The sequence below is a fragment of the Jaculus jaculus genome, chromosome 4 (genome assembly GCF_020740685.1).
Source record: "Jaculus jaculus isolate mJacJac1 chromosome 4, mJacJac1.mat.Y.cur, whole genome shotgun sequence".
Taxonomy (NCBI): Eukaryota; Metazoa; Chordata; class Mammalia; order Rodentia; family Dipodidae; genus Jaculus; species Jaculus jaculus.
This window is the reverse complement of record NC_059105.1, coordinates 116,096,995-116,117,033: the sequence shown is the minus strand read 5'-3', so window position 1 is coordinate 116,117,033 and position 20,039 is coordinate 116,096,995. Positions and strand designations below refer to the sequence as shown.

Genomic DNA, 20,039 nt, shown 5'->3' with positions numbered 1-20,039 from the left:
GTTAAGGTTATTCTCACTTATGATTAGAGAAGCTTCTCTTTTCAGATGGCAGTGACCACTTGGGTGACTCAAAAGCCACCAAAGTGCTGAGAAGTGATAGTGAAGTGTTTAGTACATCTCTATCACACCTTCCAAGGCTCAGGGACCAGTATGGGAGAGGTGGTGGAAAGAATGTAGGAGTCAAATGAAGGGTAGGAGTGCTTTGCAATACTGTCTTCCACACACAAAGAGGTCTGGATATTCATGACCTCACAGTGGCTGATGCTACCTGCTCAAGACCTACAGAATAGGGAGGAAAAGAAATGATGACATAAAAACAGAACAGAGGCTAGTTGGAAAAAGGAAGGGATTCAGTAGAAGTGGGATTTGAGAGGGGGAAAAAAAAGAGAGGGTGGTGGAAGGATATTATAATCATGGCATATTGTCTATATGTATTGAGGATGTAAATAAAATGTTTATAAAATGAGTACAAGTGCCGGGCGTGGTGGCACACACTGAGCACTTGGGAGGCAGAGGTAGGAGGATTACCATGAGTTCGAGGCCACCCTGAGATTACATAGTGAATTCCAGGTCAGCCTGGCCCAGAGTGAGACCATACCTCAAAAAATAGGAAAAAAAAAAAGAGTACAAGTGACATGTGTATGGGAATAGGAAAGAAAGGATCAACAAGAAGAAAGCATGGAACAAAAATGCCATAATGAAACCTATTACTTTGATGCTAATTATAAAACATTTAAAAAGTCACCACAAAACAAAAACCAGTATCTAATTTCCCTTTATTTGGGAAAAAGGTAAAATTAATGTTATCAAAGACTTATAATGGCTTTCTATTAAATTTTCCCTAATAGTCATTTTCTCTTTAATGAATAAGATACATGTATATTAAATGCCATAAAGCATGTCACAATGGGAAGAATAGCAAATTCTTTTTTTTTTTAAATTATTTATTTATTTATTTGAGAGAGACAGACACAGAGAGAAAGACAGATAGAGGGAGAGAGAGAGAATGGGCGCGCCAGGGCTTCCAGCCTCTGCAAACGAACTCCAGACGCGTGCGCCCCCTTGTGCATCTGGCTAACGTGGGACCTGGGGAACCGAGCCTCGAACCGGGGTCCTTAGGCTTCACAGGCAAGTGCTTAACTGCTAAGCCATCTCTCCAGCCCCGCAAATTCTTAATTTAAAATATGCTTTTTAACTCATAGACAGAAATGTTATAAAGTTGAAAGACAGAACGGTTAATTCGTTATGCTATAAAAGTAATCTTACAAACTGACAAGAAAAATTCCAAGGATCTATGAAGTGTTAATTTATAAAAAAATAGGCAAGATATAAATTATTTATCCTCAATAGTCATAAAAAAATATAACTTGAAATGACCAATATCATTTTCTCATTTAGCAAATTCATAAAGATTAAAAACAATTACAATACAGGCTGACTATCCTATCCCCTATCTAAAATGCTTGGGACCAGAAACATTTCAGATTTCATAAATGTTTGGATTATGGACTACTTGTATAGACTTATTTGCTTGAGCTGAACATCCCTAACTCAAAAGTATACTGATATGTTCTAAAATTCAAAAGTTATTGAAAGCCTGCCATAATGGTATGTAAATAAGTATTAGATTTTGAGACTTGGATTAAAGATGCTCTACCAGTATTAAATTGAAATTTTAGAAAGAATAACTAGAGGGGTTGGGAAGATGGCTCACTAGTAAGTGTACTTGATATGTGAACATGAGGATGTGAATTGGATCCCTAGCACCTTCATAAAAAGCTGAGAGGGGGTAGAAACAGGATAGCTAGGGCTCACTGGTCAACCGCTCTAACCAAACAGAGGATCTCCAGGTTTGTTGAGATTCTCTCTCTCTCAGGCAAATAAAGAGAAAAGCAATGGTAAAAGATACCCAGTGTCCTCCTTTGGCTTTCACATACATATACATGGGGTCTACACATCTACACACACATGTGCCTATAGCATACATCACACACCAACAATTATGAAGAGCAACTAGTAACTTTCATTGCAGATAGAAAAATAAAGCTCAATAAACATACAATATGAAATAATTAAGAGATTTACTGACCAAAACAAAGACACAGATAGCTTAGAAATGCATTCTGTATATATAAAAATTTAATATGCGATTAAGGTATTTTGAATCAGTAAGGCAAATCTGAGTGGGTCAATAATTGACTTAGGGACAACTGGTAACCCCACTGGAAAATACATCCCTATGCCACCCATACGCAGAAATAAGGTCCATAAAGGGAAGCTTACAGACAGTGAAGTAAACAAGGGCTTTATGATCTTCTCCCTCTATAACTCTCACAAAAATAGCAGTACAGAAAATGTACCCCCAGACAGCTGCTGGAAAGGTCTAGGAGTTTTGTGCCCCTGGTTTCTAGCAAAATTAGAAATCTGCAGTACATGGTAAAATTCAGTCTGCTGAAAAATAGATCCTGACACTGAAGGTATGTGCAGAGAGTGATTCCTATGACTAACCTAGCAGGAGAATGATGGTCATTGTACTCAGGCTGAGGGTGGTGGGAACAGATTTCACAATGAGTCAATCTGCTTATTAAACAAAACCTCTAGTTTCTTTTCTTGGCTTCCCAAATGCTGGAAGTCCAGGTTATACTCTCAACGTAGAAGATTCTATTGTCAGGCATCTTTCTTCCCCAAACACTTCCCAGGATGAAGTTGTCCAGCCAACATGCCCAGCCACACACCTATAGCTCCATGAGTATACAGTAAAAATCATCAGATATCACACAACATGCTTTCAAGGACAACAACCCAAACAAACACATATGCATGAGACATGGGGCAAAATCATTAATATCCCCAGACTAAGAGACAGGATAGACATCAACAAAACAAAAAAATAAGCAGCTATGAAAGTGAGCACTCATAATATAATACAAACAGCAATTTGATACAAAGATGATATAAAAAATTAAACAGGCTAGTGAGATGACTCAGCACTAAGGTATTTGCTTGCAAAGGATGCTGGCCTGGGTATGATTCCCCAGTACCCACATAAAGCCTGATGCACAAAGTGGCACATGCATCTGTAGTTCACTTGCAGTGGCTAGAGGCCCTGGTGCACCAATTTTCTCCCTTTCTCTGTGTGTGTATCTGTCTCTCTCTGCATGCAAATAATTTTTTTTAAGCAAACAAGAAAAACAAAAATAAAACTCCCAAGAAAATTTTCAAGAATTATAGAATCAGAACATTCACATACTGGTTATTATACAGGAAAGATGAACTCTAACAATATATCACAATGTAGGGGAAAACATGATCCTACACAGCTCTGAAGAAAGAACAGAGGTCACATTAAAAATAAATTAAGAATCAAAATGAGTCTGGACTTGTCAACACCAGTGATGGAAACCAAAACACAATGGAGGCGTACTTTAAAAAGTCTAAAAACAAGTTTATTCTCTTCCTAGAATACAGTTCCTTATAATTTATAATAATGGAGGTTATACATAAATTAAACAGGTCATACAAATTTCTATGATACTGTTTAGAATCAATTATTTTTATTTTTATTTATTTATTTACTTGAAAGAGAGAGAGAGAGAGAATAGGTGCACAAACTCCAGATGCATGTGCCACTATGTGCATCTGGCTTACATGGGTTCTTTGCCTTTGCCAGCAAGCACCTTAACCATTAAGCCAACTTTCTAGCCCCATTTTTTTTTTTTTGGAGGTAGAGTTTCACTGTAGCCCAGGCTGACCTGAAATTCACTATGTAGTTTCAAAGTGGCCTTGAACTCATGGCAATTCTCCTACCTTTGCCTCCCAAGTGCTGGGATTATAGGCATGTGCCACCATGCTCAGCTCAAGAAAGATATTCCTATTTATTTATTTCTTAGGGGGTGGGGATGTATTATGAGAATGGGAATGCCAGGGCCTCTTGTCTCTGCTAACAAACTACAGATGCATGTACCACTTTATGTGTCTGCACTGGGGATTGAACCCTGGTGGGTAGGTTTTACAAGCAAACACCTTTAACCACTGAACCATCTTCCCAACCCTAAAAATACCCCTTTTAAAGCAAGCTGGATGTGGTGGTACATGCCCGTTAGCCTAGCACTTAGGAAAGGGAGGTAGGAGGATCAGAAGAAATTCAAGGTCATTTTCTGTCACATAGTGAGTTCGAAAGCAGCCTTGGCTACATTACAAAACAATAAACTACTGAAAATCATGTGCCTTCAAATTGGGAACTTTAATGAGAAAAGAATAGGTATGAAAAACAGAAATATACAAAAGAAGAGTATAGTATTGAGGTGCCTGATCAGAGGTTGGCCATGAGGAGGGAGACAGAAAGGTTTAAAAGTCATGTGGCCATGAAAAGTGCAACTAACAGTTTAGATGATCTGTTTGAATATAATAAATTAGTAATTCCACATGATTCAGAAATGGAGATAAATGACTAATAAGCACCAAAAAAACCAGACAAATTGTTTTAACAATTTCTTGCATCTATTCAGGAGAATTTTACAAGAATAGAAATCCAAGCAAGTAAGAAAAAAGATTAAATAACCCAACAGAAAAATAGGCAAATCAGTCAAAGTCAATTACAAGGAAAAAACAAAACACACACACACACACACACACACACACACACACACACACACACACAAATCTGTGCTGGGTGTGGGTGTAGCTCCCTGGTAGAGTGTTTACCTAGCATGTCCAAGGCCACAGTTTAATTGCTGGCACCACAAAACAAAACAACAATGACAACAAAATCTTACCAGTGCCTTGCATTTATTTCTTTTGAATTCTTTCTTTTAAAAAAAATTATTAAAAATCAATATATTTATTAAGGGGAGTACAGAGCCAAGGAAAGGCACCCACATAGCTAGAGATCACACGTGGAGGGCCTGGAAAAACTTGCAGAAAGAAATTCAAGGAGCTCCTGCCATGTGGGGAGCTGGAGGGGACAAAAAACCCATGTGGAGAGTTAAGGGCTAGGGGGCCCAGTTGAGTTATTTCTTTTCTTTTTTTTAATTTTTTTTTTATTTTAGAGGGAGAGAGACAGAGAATTGGCCAGGGCCTCAGCCACTGAAATTGAACTCCAGACAACTGTGCCACCTAGTGGGCATGTGTGACCCTGCATTTGCCTCACCTTTCTGTGTCTGGCTTATGTAGGATCTGGAGAGTAGAACATAGATCCTTAGGCTTTGTAGGCAAGCACCTTAACCACTAAGCCATCTTTCCAGCCTGAGTTCTTATTTCTTATCGCTTCCCTGCTTCATCTTTTTAAAAGCTGTACAGTTGAAAAGACCTAAAGTATGTGTGTATCCCTAAAGTGACCTGTTTTTTTTTTTTTTTTTGCAGAATGTTTATTGAGAGGCAATCGTGTTCCTGCTACCTGTAGGAAGCTTAGTCTGGAAGCAGTAATTTGAGAGTTCAGGAGGTGAGAGCAATCAATGGTAGAGATCACAGCCAAGGGCCGAGGAAAGGCTGAGTTGGCTGGAACATGAACTGAGCTGGGAGGTTTTGCAGGGCAGGCCAATAGAAGCAAGAGGGGTGCTCAGTCTGGGCAAATGTACTGCAGTTGGCAAACCATCTTCAGCTTTGCAGTGATGGTGGAGAAACAGCGAGCCAGAGATGGTTGTCAAGGTAACTGGTGCTAAATCATGGAAGGCCTGGCATCCAGGCCAAGAACGGGAAGACTACTGGACAGGAGATAAGCCCTTCGCAGAGACTCTAGGCCTTTTCTTTCTGGCTGCCTCAGGTCAGGCCTTGGAATCCAGAGTCCCATTATGCCTAGGGAGAACTCACATGGCTTGTGAAAGAAAACCTAAACCGGGAGTGGTGGTGCACTCCTTTAATCCCAGCACTCAGGAGGCAGAGGTAGGTGGGTCATGGTGAGTTCAAGTCCAGCCTGAGACTATGCCGTGAATTCCAGAGCAGCCTGGGCTACAGTGAGACCCTACCTCGAAAAACCAAAAATAAAATAAAGGAAGAAAAACTGGTCTATTACTACACATACTCCCAAGAAAATTAAAGTGACCTTTTTTTAGCTTTGTAAACTTTATAGAAATGGCATCTTAGGACTGCAGAGATAGCTTAGTTGTTAAGACGTTTGCCTGCAAAGCCAAGGGATCCCGGTTCAATTCTCCAGGACCCAGATGCACAAGGGGACGCATGCATCTGGAGTTCATTTGCAGTGGCTGGAGGCCCTGGCTCACCCATTCTCTATGTCTTTTTCTCTTTCAAATAAATAAATAAAATATATTAAAAAAAAGAAATGGCATCTTACTACAGGTAATCTATAGATTGGAATTTTTGTGCATTCAACATATTTCTAAAATTCATATATTTTGTTGTAGATAGCTGTCTTTTATTTTCATTCATGTGTTTCAATGTGTGATTATAAAAACAATGTTAAGAAATACCTATACCTGAGGGTATAACTCAGTGGTACAGTATATACTTAGCATGTATAAAGTATAGAATTCAACCCAGCATACATATACAAGAAATAAAATAAAGTGTGTGTGAGTGTGCTTTTAAAGAAATAAGTCTGCCTATTAAGTAAATGGATCCAAAGGTTGAAAATATTTAGGATAGCTGCTGGGAGTATTTGAAAGAAACAGGTATTTTTATTTACACTCTACAGATTTGAGAATAGTAAATTTTTCTATGACAGACTGACAGCAGTTTAGGTGCATAAATTTCAGGGGAAGCAATTCTACTGCTAGAGAATCTCATATGTACAAGAATGCTCATGGCTTATGCTTTGCAACGGCTTCTACACAATGATGTCCTTCTGTAAGGCATGACAGAAGACTGTGCTACCGTAGATTAAGTTGTGCTACTAGGCAGTAAAAGTGAAAGAGCTACAAGATGTGTTAGATAGAAGGAGCAGAAATTAAGTCATATTTATGCATAAATGTTAACCATTTACTATTTATGTATGTTTACATACAGTAAAGGTGAGAACAAATTCTACATCACAGACATATGTATAAGGTTAAGAAAATACACAGCTTAACCTGTCTCCAATATTGCTTATAAATAATTTTAAGAAAATGCATATGGCTGATATTTCTTCTCTTACAAAATGAAAGTGGCAAATAAAATATATCTAAATGACAAATTCTAAAATAGCTATCTATGATCAATATATTATATAACACATGTAGCTACTGCACAGTAGCTAGAAAAAGACTATATATAGCTATATATATTATTGCTATGTAAATATAGAAACAGCTATGCCACATATATGATGCATACTAATTTTATTCTTTGAATTCTGTACATTTTTTGGTATCAAACTATTTTAAACAATTGGAAAAATTGCTAGCTAATTTTGAGTGAACTTTATAAACAGGGTACCGAGAAGAGCTACTACTGTTGGGACTAGGCTGCACCAGTGAAGAACATGGACCTACCTGAGATATCGTCTGCAAAGTGGGCAGGTCTTCACTGGACAACTCTACTACTTGATGCAATTTCTTGTGAAGTTCATCCATTTTCTGTTTTAACAGTTGTTCTTCAAAAGCATTTGCTTCTTTTCTTTTCATATAATGTCTGTCCTCATTTACTTTAGGAAAAAAATAATATATATAAAAAGGTTTTCTTACAAAGCTTAAATTCAGGTCATCAGAATATTACATACAAAATAAGGAAAAGGTCTTAATTTTTTTTTTTTTTTTTTTTTGAGGTAGGGTCTCACTCCAGCACAGGCTGACCTGGAATTCACTATGTAGTCTCAGGCTAGCCTGGAACTCACTTTGATCCTCCTACCTGTGCCTCCAAGTGCTGGGATTAAAAGGTATGCACCACCATGCCTGGCAATTTTTCTGAATTTATTAAATTTTAAAATAAGCATAGTGATACATGCCTTTAATCCCAGTGCTTGAGAGGCTGAGACACTAATTTCAAGTCAGCCTGGGCTAGAGCAAGAGCCTACCTCAAAAAACTGGAAAAAAAAAAATGAAAACAATAATTTTAGAACCGATATTTATATATTATCTTTTAATTATAATCTTTACTTGTCCGTATCATTTATTATTAAATTCAGGTCATTTTAAATTAAAAATTATAAAAAATTTATATGATGATCAACAATATTTGGTAATAGAAGAGTATAATACCAAATACTTCTGGTGAGTTCTACTTCCAATAAATGGCCACATCTCAGACAACAGTCTGACTGGATGTGAAAGAAAAGTCTATTCACACACAAGTCAAAGTGGGTCCTCCATTCATGTTAAGTGATTATTTTCTCTGTGGCTGATCAAGACTAAAAAGTAAACAACAAAAGACTCATGGAGAGTAGTCCAAACAACTTAAATGGTATAAAAGCCCTGAGTGGGAGGTAAGGAGATGACTATGGTTAAAGGTGTTTGCTCCTTAAGTCTGCCAACCTGAGTTAGGATCCTCAACACCCACATAACGCTGGATGTCTGTATGGTGGGCCATCTGTAAGTAATTCCAATGTGTCTATAGTAATGACTAGGAGGATCCTGAAGCTCTTAGACCAGCTAGTCTGGCGTTACCAGTGGCAAAACCAACAGTAGAGACTCTTTCAAACAAGGCAGGAGGAGATGACCAACATCCTGAGGTTGTCCTCTCACTTCCAGTATAAATCCATGCATACACACGTACGCACACATAAATTTAAAAACAATAAAAAAGTCCTGAGTAGAACAAAGATTCTTTCTTTTTCCTCTAAGGCCTATACTGTACATAAAAGCCAAGTGAAAATGCTGGTTTGTTAAGGCACACATTTTTCCCAATGAGGAACAAAAAGCAGTCCACTCTACAACTATAAATAACACTGCAACTTGGTAAGACTTCTTCTGCATATTTTGTTTAAAGTAAGTACAGAACTTAGAACAATCTCTTTTGAAAACCTCAGCTTCCAATGGAATTCTTTCACAGTACAAATAAATGTCCCACACATTTGGAAGTACTGTATAACAAGTTTCAAATCCATAAATAATACTGAAAAAAAAATTTTCAAGTATCCATTTCACTAAAGTGAAGGCAACAATGACATGGATATTCACTGTAGTGCTATTCAACTATGAGCTGCATTAAGACAGGCAGATTTCCAGGCTTTTGATAGGATAATCTGGTCTTTCAGTCAATTATTTTGATTGCTCATTATTTCCAGTAGGATAAAAATAACTCAAAATAAAAGACTGTAATATAAGTACCCCACTGTTCATGCTTTCTCCGTTGATTGTATTTCTGGGCTCTCAGTTCTTCAAAGGAAAATTCTGATTCTCCACGAATAAGCTTCTCCTTGCAGTACATCACAACCTGCTGAGTGTCAGCCTTGGGGGCCACAGATGAGCGTGCAGAGCATTCTGATTTAGAAATCATGATCACCCTTTGTCCCCTACATGGGAAAAAGACATTATTCACAATAGTGGACGGAAGTAACTTGAATGAAATTAAGTAAGAGATCAATGCACTAATTTTTCTTACATATTTGACTCTTTATCACAAGCTGCAGGTATCACACCAGAACATTCTAAGCCCTAAAAGACAGAAAACAAACAAAAGCATTCACTTGCCAAAAAGGAAACTTTCACACAAAATTATTTCACAAATCAATATAAAAATGCCCTAGGAGAAAGGGCCTCAATTTCCAGTAGATTTACATATGTTCTTATAAATTATGCTTCAAAGCTAAAGCTTTAAATTGCATTATTGTTACTATAATGTTCCAAACTGAAGAGCCCAGTAAGAGTGATTTAAAAAAGTTGAAATTTCCTTCTGGTATTGTTTTATCCTCAGGAGTTCTCAATGCTAACATTCAATCATTAAAGCAACATTTATTAAACATTTCATACAATGAGCTAGATTTGGGGACTATGATTAATAGTAATGTTCATTTCTTTTGTCTAAAACCTAAAGGGGGCTAGAGAGATGGTTCAGCAGTTAAGTGCTTGCCTGTGAAGATTTAGGACCCCGATTCGAGGCTTGATTCCCCAGTACCCACGTAAGCCAGATGCATAAAATGACACATGCATCTGGAGTTTATTTGCAGTGGCTGGAGACTCTGGTACACCCATTCTCTTTCTCTCTCTGACACTCTCAAATAACAACAACAAAAATAAAGTAAAGAAAAAAATGAATGAGGCTGCAAAAAACATGTATGATGGAAATTGGGACATTTTGCATTATATATCAGAAATTCTAGAAATTCACTGTTTAATAAAACTAAGTCTCTCCATGCTCAAAACATGAAGCTGAGGGGAGAGACTTGAACCTTTTTATATTAGGACAGCAGAGATACTACTGACAGAGCAAAAATATCTCTGGGGATGATGGGTGGCAAGTAAGAGGACACCTTTTCCCACGAGACGGCTGACGATAGGGTGGCACCACAAGCCTGCTGACCTGATTTCAGATCCCCAGCACCACAAAAAGCCAGAAGACAAAAGTGGCACACTGGTCTGCAATCCTAATGTGCTTATGGTAGTGGGAGATAGTCAGGAGGACCCTGAAGCTCACAGAGCCGGCTAGGCTGGCAAAATGAGAGACCCTGTCTCAAACAAAGCAGGGGAGGAACAACAGCTTGAGTTTACCCTATCCTGCACTGTGTATTTTAGCACATGCATGCACATATATATACAGCAGTAAATTTTTTTAAAACCACAGAAACATTTGTTGGTTGGTAGCAGAAAATTAGAGAAATTAAAAGATATCTTCTGCTATGTTGTAGAAATAGTATTTTTTCCAGCTTACAAGAGTAAGGTTAGAGGTAAACATGTCCCAAATTTGAGGAAAGTGAGAAGTTTAAAGCCACTATAATTTGGCATTTTAATTCTTTAGAATGAGGTGGGGAACATAAAGAGACATACATACAAAACATGAAGAGTGGGTTGGGACATAGGGAGCCCTAGTTAAGAATAGAGCCTATTTAAAGATCTAGCTTTCATTGCGTGTGCATGCATGAGTGTGTGTTTACAGAGTGTGGCATAGTATATTATGCTTGTTGTGTGCATTTGTGTGTGCAGATGTGTATGTGGAGGCCAGAGAACTTTGGTAGTTCTTCTCTACTGCTCACCTACATACTTCCTTGAGATGGGTCTCTGAAGTAGGAACTGCTGATTTTGGTCAGCTAGCCCCAGCAATTCTCCAGTCCCCAGTATCTGCCTGTTCCATACCCCTGGGGTCACAGATGTATCTGGCAATACCTAGCTTTTAAAATGGGTTCTGGGGAATCAACTTGGATGGTATCAGGTCCTCTGAGGTTTTCAAGCTTAAGTGGTAAGCATTCTTGACAACTGAGCCATCCTTAGGGTTTCTGCTTTATTTATGTATGTATGTATTTATTTACTTTTAAAAAGCAGGGCTCACAAGCTTCCAGGTGTACTTCAAAATAAGTACTTCTTAGGCCCATGAAAGAAGATACTGGAAGAAAACAAGCTATTAGAGAGGAAGTGAAAACAGAGTATGTGTCCTTAGGTCTGATATTTGAGTTGAGCAAGAGTGGTTGACAGTAGTTGACAGATTTAGAAAGTTGCCATGGTGGCAGGTGGCTAAAATTGAAGATAATCACAGAAGACATGGGGAGATGGCTTAATGGTTAAGGAACTTGCCGGCAAAGCCAAAGGATCCAGGTTCAATTACCCCCTACCCATATAAGCCAGATACACAAGGTGGCACGTGCATCTGGAGTTCGTTTGCAGTGGTTGGACACCCTGGCCCTACCATTCTCTCTCTTTCTCTCTAATAAATAAATTATTTTAAAGAAAAAGTCATGGTCAAAAAAATGTGATGACAAAAGTTAAATTAAAAAACAAAAAGAATGCCGGGTGTGGTGACACATGTCTTTAATCCTACCTCTCAGGAGGCAGAGGTAGGACTGCCATGAGTTCGAGGCTACCCTGAGGTTACACAGTGAATTCCAGGTCAGCCTGGGCTAGAGTGAGACCCTACCTCAAAATAAATAAAGAAATAAAGAAAAAAGAAATAGGATGTTAAGGAGGATACAGAAGGCAGCCAGGATGACTATTCAATACCATTCCTACTTTCTCTATATAACATACAACTGTTATTGTTACCTGATTCTTAGAAACACAGGCTGAGCTTTTTCCTGGACTTGATTTTGCTGTTGTAACTTGGTTTAAAATATGAGCATTATGCAGAGGTTCTGAGGTTCTAGCTATGAGGGAAAAGAGGATAAAATGAGAAATAAGGGGAAATATTAAATAAAATTAGCACATAACATATTTATCTGCTCTTTTAGTAAACTGAATTAAAAAAAAAACCTCAATCAATTCATTTAAATTATCTCAGTAAATGGAACACTTTTTAGGTGAGAGAAGTATAATGGAAACCATTTTCTGATGAACTCACAATTTCTAAGGAAGTACCCAAATGAATTATGCAGCCTAGAAACAAGAAAGGACAGACAATTTTTATTGCTAAAATGGGATCTTGACTTCCATAGGAAAAGAAAGGCTAATTTTCTAAACATCAGATTAAATATATTCGATTCAATTTAACAAAATAGACTAGAGCATTTCCTCTTCAGGGTAATCTTAATATTTTTTTCTTCCTTCCCTTCCTCCCTTCCTTTTCTGAGATACATTATTGCTATATAACTCAGGCTGGTCAGAAGCTTGCAATCCCTCTGCCTTAGCCTTTCTTTTGAGTACTAGGGTTACAGGCATTTGATACCATATCCAGAGACATTTCTGGGCTTTTTTTGGTTTGTTTTTAATTCCCCAAACAAAGTAAAATCATCAAGCTTTGTTAATAGATTTGCTTTTAAAAAAAAGTACAAGGGCTTAGACCCTGTTCTTTAGAGCTGTTGTGTAGGCATTATTATTATCAGAGTGCTTTTTCCAATCATGACAGTATAAAATTGGTTTTCATTTACTACTACCTGAAAATTATGTGAGTAAAAATTAGAGACTAAACTGTCAATTATCTAGACATTTTAGAAAGCATCATTTTACCTTGAGCTGGAAAATGGGTTTCAGTGAGGCGTGTCTGAAATAAACTGAAGGATAGTAGAAAAGGCATCAATATAGATTATAAACATATACTTTAATACATAACTGTATTAAACTGGAAGGTAAATACAACAAACAGCTTAAAAAACCAATAAAGGTAAGCTTGAAAAAAATAACAAATACAATTTCAAAGTTGCTTCAAACTTAATTTACCTTCTGGTACTAATTTAATGTCTAACATATTAGAAAAAGTCCTCTTTTGCCCAGTTTATGTCAGTATTTGTTACATTTACATAAAAATATGCCTTCTTTCTTCATATATTATCCACAAATGTTTAAAATAAAATACTTTGTTGTCTTGGGTTTGCTTTGAATTTCATTAGCACACACACAAAAATATCCATGACCGGGCTGAAGGGATGGCTTAGTAGATAAGGCACTAGCCTGCAAAGCCAAAGGACGCAGGTTCAATTTCCCAGGACCCACATAAGCCAGATGCACAAGGTGGTGCATGCTTCATTTGCAGCAGCTGAATTTCCTGGCATGCCCATGCTCTCTATCTGCCTCTCTCTCTCAAATACATAAAATAAAATAAATCCACGACCAAATATTAATTATTACAAGTAGTCCACACACAAATAGGTGTTTATTGTACTCTTAAAATGCATGTATAGAAATTCTCATAATGAAAGTTTTAATAGAACACATTCACTGCATGCAGCACAGTTGGGAAAAAGTGAACATATTAAAAGTTGGCAAGGGGTACAGTGAGTAGTGGGTCTCCAGTTTCTCTAGTGAGAATACAGCACAGAAACTTTGAATATATGGTTTGGTTGTATGTCCCACAAGCCTTAAAACTCTTTAAATACACTGGCTCAAATATTTCAATTTTAGACTCTATCAAAAGGAACTATTATCTATTATTTACCAAACAGAAAATGTATTACTGAAAAGGGGAAATAAGGCCCTGACAGAATCAGTATCACAATCTTGACAGAAAGCACTCCTGTGATCTTATAAAATATATAGGCAAAAAGACCCAGTTTTCTCTATTTTCAAAATTTAAAAAATACAGATTATTTAAACTACCCCAAAAGTGAGAACTATGTATGTCACAAGAACAAAGTATTCACTATGACATTCACCACTTAGTATGGTTTCAATGTCTACCAAAACTAGTGTACGACATTAAGTGGGTTACCCTGTGATAGAGGGGAGCACTCAGAGTTCATCTTTGGCCTCCACATTTGCATTTGCATGCGTGTGCATGTGCACGCACACACACCACATACAAATGAAAAAAAGTGAAGGGGGACCTCTAAGAGGTGATAAGGTTATGAAGGCCTGGTCTTCACATCTAATTCATGGATTATTTCAAAGGGCCATTTATTATGAAAGTCAATTTGGTTCTCTTGAAAGAAAATTTCGAGGTAGGAACTCATTCTAGTCCAGGCTGACCTGGAATTCACTATGTAGTTTCAGGGTGGTCTCAAACTCACTACAATCCTCCTATCTCTGTCTCCCAATTGCTGGGATCAAAGGCATGTAACACCACACCTGGCTTTTGGTTCTATTTTTTGTAATACCTTTCTTGCCATGCATTACCTAACAACCCTGCAGTTTCCACCAGTATGTCTTCCTACAACATGTGAGCCCTTGACTTGGGACTTTCAGACAACCCTGGGCTTTATAAAAACCAAAATGCTAAAAGAACTTAAAATGTTCAATTAAAGAACGATGTCCAATTGGATAATACTGTGACAGATTTTATTAATAATTTAGAACCAGTTTAAAATCCCCATAGATACATGCAGTAGACATATAGTGTGATTTATAGATTAAATGCATATGTAGATACATATAAGGAAAGGAAAAGATGAGCTGTATTTTGAAACTACCTATATTGTTGTTTTAGAAGTTCTCTAGGTTCAGCCTGGTTTTGAATTCCTCTCCGAAAAACAGCACTGGCATGTTGCAGCTCTCCCTGGGCTTCCAGATATCCTGCCCAGGATATGTACAGAGGAGATGACTGGGTTCCAATTCCCTGGTTGTACAGAAACTCAAAAAACTGATGAAGGTCATTGTTGTGTTCAGCCTATAGGAACCCAAAACAAAAACACACAAGAGCAATGAGGTGGGGTAGCGAAAGGATGGTAATGGGTACAGGGGGCAGCTGGATAGGAGGAATCATTTCTAATGTTCTCTAGTATGGTAGGGTAAGTGGTTGACAATTTTACATTTGAAAATGGCTATAAAGAGGGTTTTCCTAACACAAAGAAATGATAAATGTCAGAGATGATATTCATAACTACTTACTCTATCTACTCTGATCAGCATACATTATTTACATGTATTGCAATATCACTGTATTTTACAACTGTGTAAAATTATTATGTGTTGATTAAAAATGAAGATACTAGTCAGGTGTGGTGGGCACACACCTTTAACCCCAGCACTTGGGAGGCAGAGGTAGGAGATCAACATGAGTTTAAGGCCACCCTGAAACTACATAGTGAATTCCAGGTCACCCTGGGCTACAGCAAGACCCTACCTCAAGAAACAAACAAAAAAAATAAAGATACTAAGAAAAATAAATCAATAAACAAAAGGCACAAGGACAGTGGAGCTGCAAGTCTACTAGCTAACTCTCTATTATTCAGACTTTTTGGAAGTTTGAAAATGTATTATATAGGCAAAGGTAAATGTGGTTCTTTGATAGGAAACCTAAAATTTCATTCTTTTCCTTGACATGCAATGTCCCCAAGATTACGGACACCATTTCCCAAGACAGTAAATAATCCATTACATAAAGTATTTCTTTTGTTTTAATTTTAGCTTGCTCAAGTTCCACAGGGTGTCTTTAATTGTAGTACTATATAACTTAGTGAAAAAGTTCATGTTCACCCTATCTATTCCACATGTAATTTTATTACCAGTTTATAGACCCAAGCTTTCATTTCAGATTGAAGAGTATCACTCTCTTAAAGCCTCAGACAGTCTTCTTTTAGCATTAACTTTAGTTTCTGAAAGTTAAAATTTTCATTACTGTACCCACAATGAATTCAATTTTCTTCGTGAAGCCCTCTTAGCACCTGGAAGCTCCTGCTCATATTTTCTCCTCTAAACATTTTATTCATCACAACCTTTAACTATTGCCTTCCAGCTCATGTTGCAACATTAACAAAGTCAAAATAAAGATAAGGACGTCAAAATTAAATTAATGACTCCACAATACTTCAAAAGTTAAGGCCCCAACATACACACATCCATACATAAAACATGTAAAACTTTATGATTGGAAACCGGAATTAAAAAGCAGTCTAAAATGATCTTTAAAACCATGGCGGGGGAAGCAAAACTACAACATGACTATAAATTTGATTATCCATCTGAAATGATACTCACAAATTTTAAACAATAATTGATGAATCTTGGGTCATTGTGGTATTTCTTCTTATTTAAAAATTCTTTCATTAAATGTTCTAGTAGTGCCAACAAATATTCTTTATTGTCAGGAAAATTCTCTTCTACCCACTGCATGTAGCTATAAAAGTACAGATAGTGTTAGTTTTGTTTTGTTTTTTTTTATAGGGGAACATATACTTTTTTTTTGGTTTAAAGGAAAAAATGAACTAAACACTAACCTTTCCCATTCTCCAAGAGGATCATCACCCTTATAACTTTGCATATGGGCTTCAAACACTCTAGAACAGAAAAGTTCACATATAGATATTAGGGATAACTACTTAAAGCAAAAGACTGGTCTAATTTTACATATATTTCATCTATGCACCTTAAAATGGAAATCTTAACTACCAATCCAAATGTTCTATAAAATATAAAAGAATATTCATTCAGAAGCAGTCTAAAATATTAGAAGCAAGGTTTTTCCAGAAGAAAGTCTGCCACTGCACTCCCCTCCTCCCTCACACACCCCCTTCCCTATATCCCAGTTTCCATTATCTCTGGTCCCCAATGTCACTGTCACTTTGAGGAACAATGTACAGAAACTTGTGAGAACATTTTTTCAAACCGTAGGACTGAGGCATAGCCTTGTTCAGACCCTTCCCCTGCTTCTCAGGAGCATAGCTGAGACAGAACTTCCAGTACGATTCGGAGGGCTTGTAACTTAGCATGCCAGCTCCAGTACTACAACTTGGAGTTTCCAGAGATAGTTTGCTTCTCCAACTCAAATGTTACATTGTCCCTGATATCAAACACATGATGGCAATGCCATAAGTTAGCCACAGAGGCACCAGAGGACTGTTTTCCTTAACTCCACACGTCCAAGCACAGCTTTAAAGGCCAATCAAGCAAAGCAAAACATTCGCAAGAGCTCAGGTGCTAGTAGGGTAAGCAAAAAAAAAAAAAAAAACAACAACAAAAAACAAAAAACAAACAAACAAACAAAAAAAACGTAAAATAGGGTCAGGTTAAGTACAAAAAAAAATAAAATAAAAATGAAGGGGTGAAAGGTAAGAGTGTGGTTGCCACTGAGGCAGACATTAATGCTAGACACCTATGACCAAGTTATCATCAAGAACAAGATAACTTTAGGAACTGGCCTCTTGCAGGAGCAGAAAGAAAGCCAGTGTGGCTAAGTGTGATGAACAGGGGAAGGGCAGACAGATGGCTGGTTCCATATGCATTTAAAATGTCAACTTTGTTCTCCCATGTGAATGTGAAGGAGTGGGAATGGGACTAGAAGTGGGGAACCAGTAAGGAAAATTATGGCTGAGTCCTAGTAGCACTGACTTAGAACAGGGTGAAATAGTGCAGTCTCAAAGAGAAGCTGGAGCTTTCTGGGGAGACTTCATGCAGTCAAGTTGAGAAACAGTAAGTTGAAAAACTGTAAAATAGTTTTTTTTTTTTTTTTAAAGAAAGATTTAAAAGCATTATTTTTGTAGAAGACCAGAATATCCACCTTAAAACACACTTCTCTGGCATATTGGTTACTGGAAGAAACTGCAGACAGCAACATTTATAATTTCATGGATAAAGTTGCACAGATCTTAGCAATCTCAATAGATGATACTTTTACTTTATTCAGTCAAGGAATTCCACCTTTATACTTAAAGGAAACACCACATTTTAAATTGTCTTTGCAATATCCAAGTACCCAGCAGTACTATATTTGTGTGTTGGGACTATTATTTAGTAAAATAAGTTTGACTTGAACGTTAAGTACTACAGGACACCTCAAGAAACATAAGAGCTGATGACCTAGGCTACTAAATGACTAGTAAGGAGGTGAGTAGTTATCCAGACTGAATATGATGGGAAAGTTAAGATTTACCTTTCAAAGTGGATGAAGCAGAAAGATCCAACAGTACTCAGAATGGCACAGAATTTAAACAGCAGGCAAGAGGTACCTACTGTATTTACCAAAATTCACAAGTGGATTTGCTCTTGATTTAGCAAACTCACTGAACAGAATTGAGAAAACATCTATCTAATTGCAAAATGCTATGTGTGTAATATTTTCACTATTTAATAGTGTCAAAAAATACTGTCAACAATCCAAGAATCAATATAGGACTTTCTAGATCAATTGTGGCAGATGATTATTATGAAGTTGTAAAAAAAAGGGGGAGGGTTCTTCCTATTGATAGAAATCTCCAAGAATATTATCAGACAAAAAACACTGACAGACATGTACACAAACACATAGACATAAGAATGTAGGTATGTTATTTCCAAATAGAAACACTTGAAAAGCAAATTAGGAAAAGTTACATATGATGGGGTGAGAGTAAGCAGATATAGGCGTTCATAAGAGAACTAAATCTTTTCTTTGGACCAAATATATGAGTAACTTAAAAAACTGTAACAGCGATTACTTCGAATTCCGAGTCTCTCTTTCCTCCTAGCGGCAGGATAAATCCTGTGCCCAAACCATTCACAAAATGCGTGTAATATACAAACAATGTTTGCTCAGGGTAAACATTTCACATCGACCACACTCCTTAGAAAAATGACATAAGTGCACTTTAACTTAATATTTAAACACCCAGTTAGTTTATTACGCGTTAGCCTTTAGAAAAAGACCAAAGTCAAAAAATATTTATTCCCTTCTGAAATGGGGAGGGGCTTCCAAAAGACAATATTAAGTTGATCTGAAGAAGGCTAGACAAAGGGTCTTAAAGCACACAGAAAATTTTTGCCTTCTAACCCCCAAAGAACTGATAAAACTAGCCAGTTTTACTTCCCATCACATATAATTTAACCGTCTTAAATGCGTTTCCATCACAGGCTGGGTAAATCAACTATAAGGAACTTTGACCATTGTTAGCAAGTTGACGTACGCCACGCAACAATCGGCAATTTCCCCGGGCAGGGCAGCGGCTTCCGAGACTCGGAGTCGGGAGCCACCGCGGTACCGGCACCGGGGGTGGCGAGGTTTCCCGGAAAGCGAACTCACTCGTGGGCCGCGGGTCCCGGCGGGCCGTCTCGCACAGCCGCGACGTGTCCAGACCCCCAAGTGCCCGCAAACGGTCCTCTGAGCCGCGGGCGGCCCAGGCGGAGGGCCGGCGAGCAAGCACTAAGCCCCGCAGGGCTCAGAGACCGCGGGAGCCGGCCCGGGGGGCCCCGGCGGAGGAGCGAAGCGTCGGAAGTCGGGGTCCCAGCCCCCTGGGGACCTCTGGGCTCGTCCCCGCCCCAGAGCACCTGAGGGACACTTACTGAAAGACATTTTGTGGGTTGTCCATGACGAAGAACGGGGCGGAAGGTGGCCCTCCCAGGCCACAGACTGCAAGGAGCGCCGCGGATTCGAATGTCCCGCGCAGCCGCAGTCGCTGCGCCGAGCGTTGGCTCGACGCCTGGCCATTGGCCTCGGCTGCGGACAGGCTGGCCAATCGCTGGGACGTTGCCGGGAGACCAAGTCCCGCCTGCCTCCCATGCTCCTCCCACTTTCCTTAGGCGCGCGCACGTAGCGTGAGCACCCGCGGCGACCGAGGCGAGCTGCGGGGCCTCTGCGGCTGAGCTGGAAGGGCGCCAACTTGCTTCAGAGTGGCAGTTTTCTTTTCTTTTTCTTTTTCTTTTTTTTAGCGATGCAAATTATAACTGGTTTGCATGATGACA

The 20,039-nt window shown here is 38.3% G+C and overlaps 1 protein-coding gene across 2 annotated transcripts in view; it reads right to left on the bottom strand.

The window, feature by feature from the left end:
* The window catches only part of Bub1 (BUB1 mitotic checkpoint serine/threonine kinase), a 50,950-nt gene extending 31,233 nt beyond the window's left edge, over positions 1-19,717 (bottom strand). For both annotated transcript variants that reach the window (XM_045148193.1, XM_045148194.1), the window contains exons 1-9: positions 19,641-19,717; positions 16,604-16,663; positions 16,365-16,503; positions 14,858-15,054; positions 12,963-13,006; positions 12,063-12,163; positions 9,475-9,527; positions 9,201-9,385; positions 7,428-7,579 (exon numbers count right to left, since the gene is read on the bottom strand). In XM_045148193.1, the coding sequence (XP_045004128.1) occupies positions 7,428-7,579; positions 9,201-9,385; positions 9,475-9,527; positions 12,063-12,163; positions 12,963-13,006; positions 14,858-15,054; positions 16,365-16,503; positions 16,604-16,663; positions 19,641-19,666 (957 nt within the window). In that variant the 5' untranslated portion in view covers positions 19,667-19,717. The remainder of the gene's footprint in view (positions 1-7,427; positions 7,580-9,200; positions 9,386-9,474; positions 9,528-12,062; positions 12,164-12,962; positions 13,007-14,857; positions 15,055-16,364; positions 16,504-16,603; positions 16,664-19,640) is intronic.
* Positions 19,718-20,039: the final 322 nt, after the last annotated feature.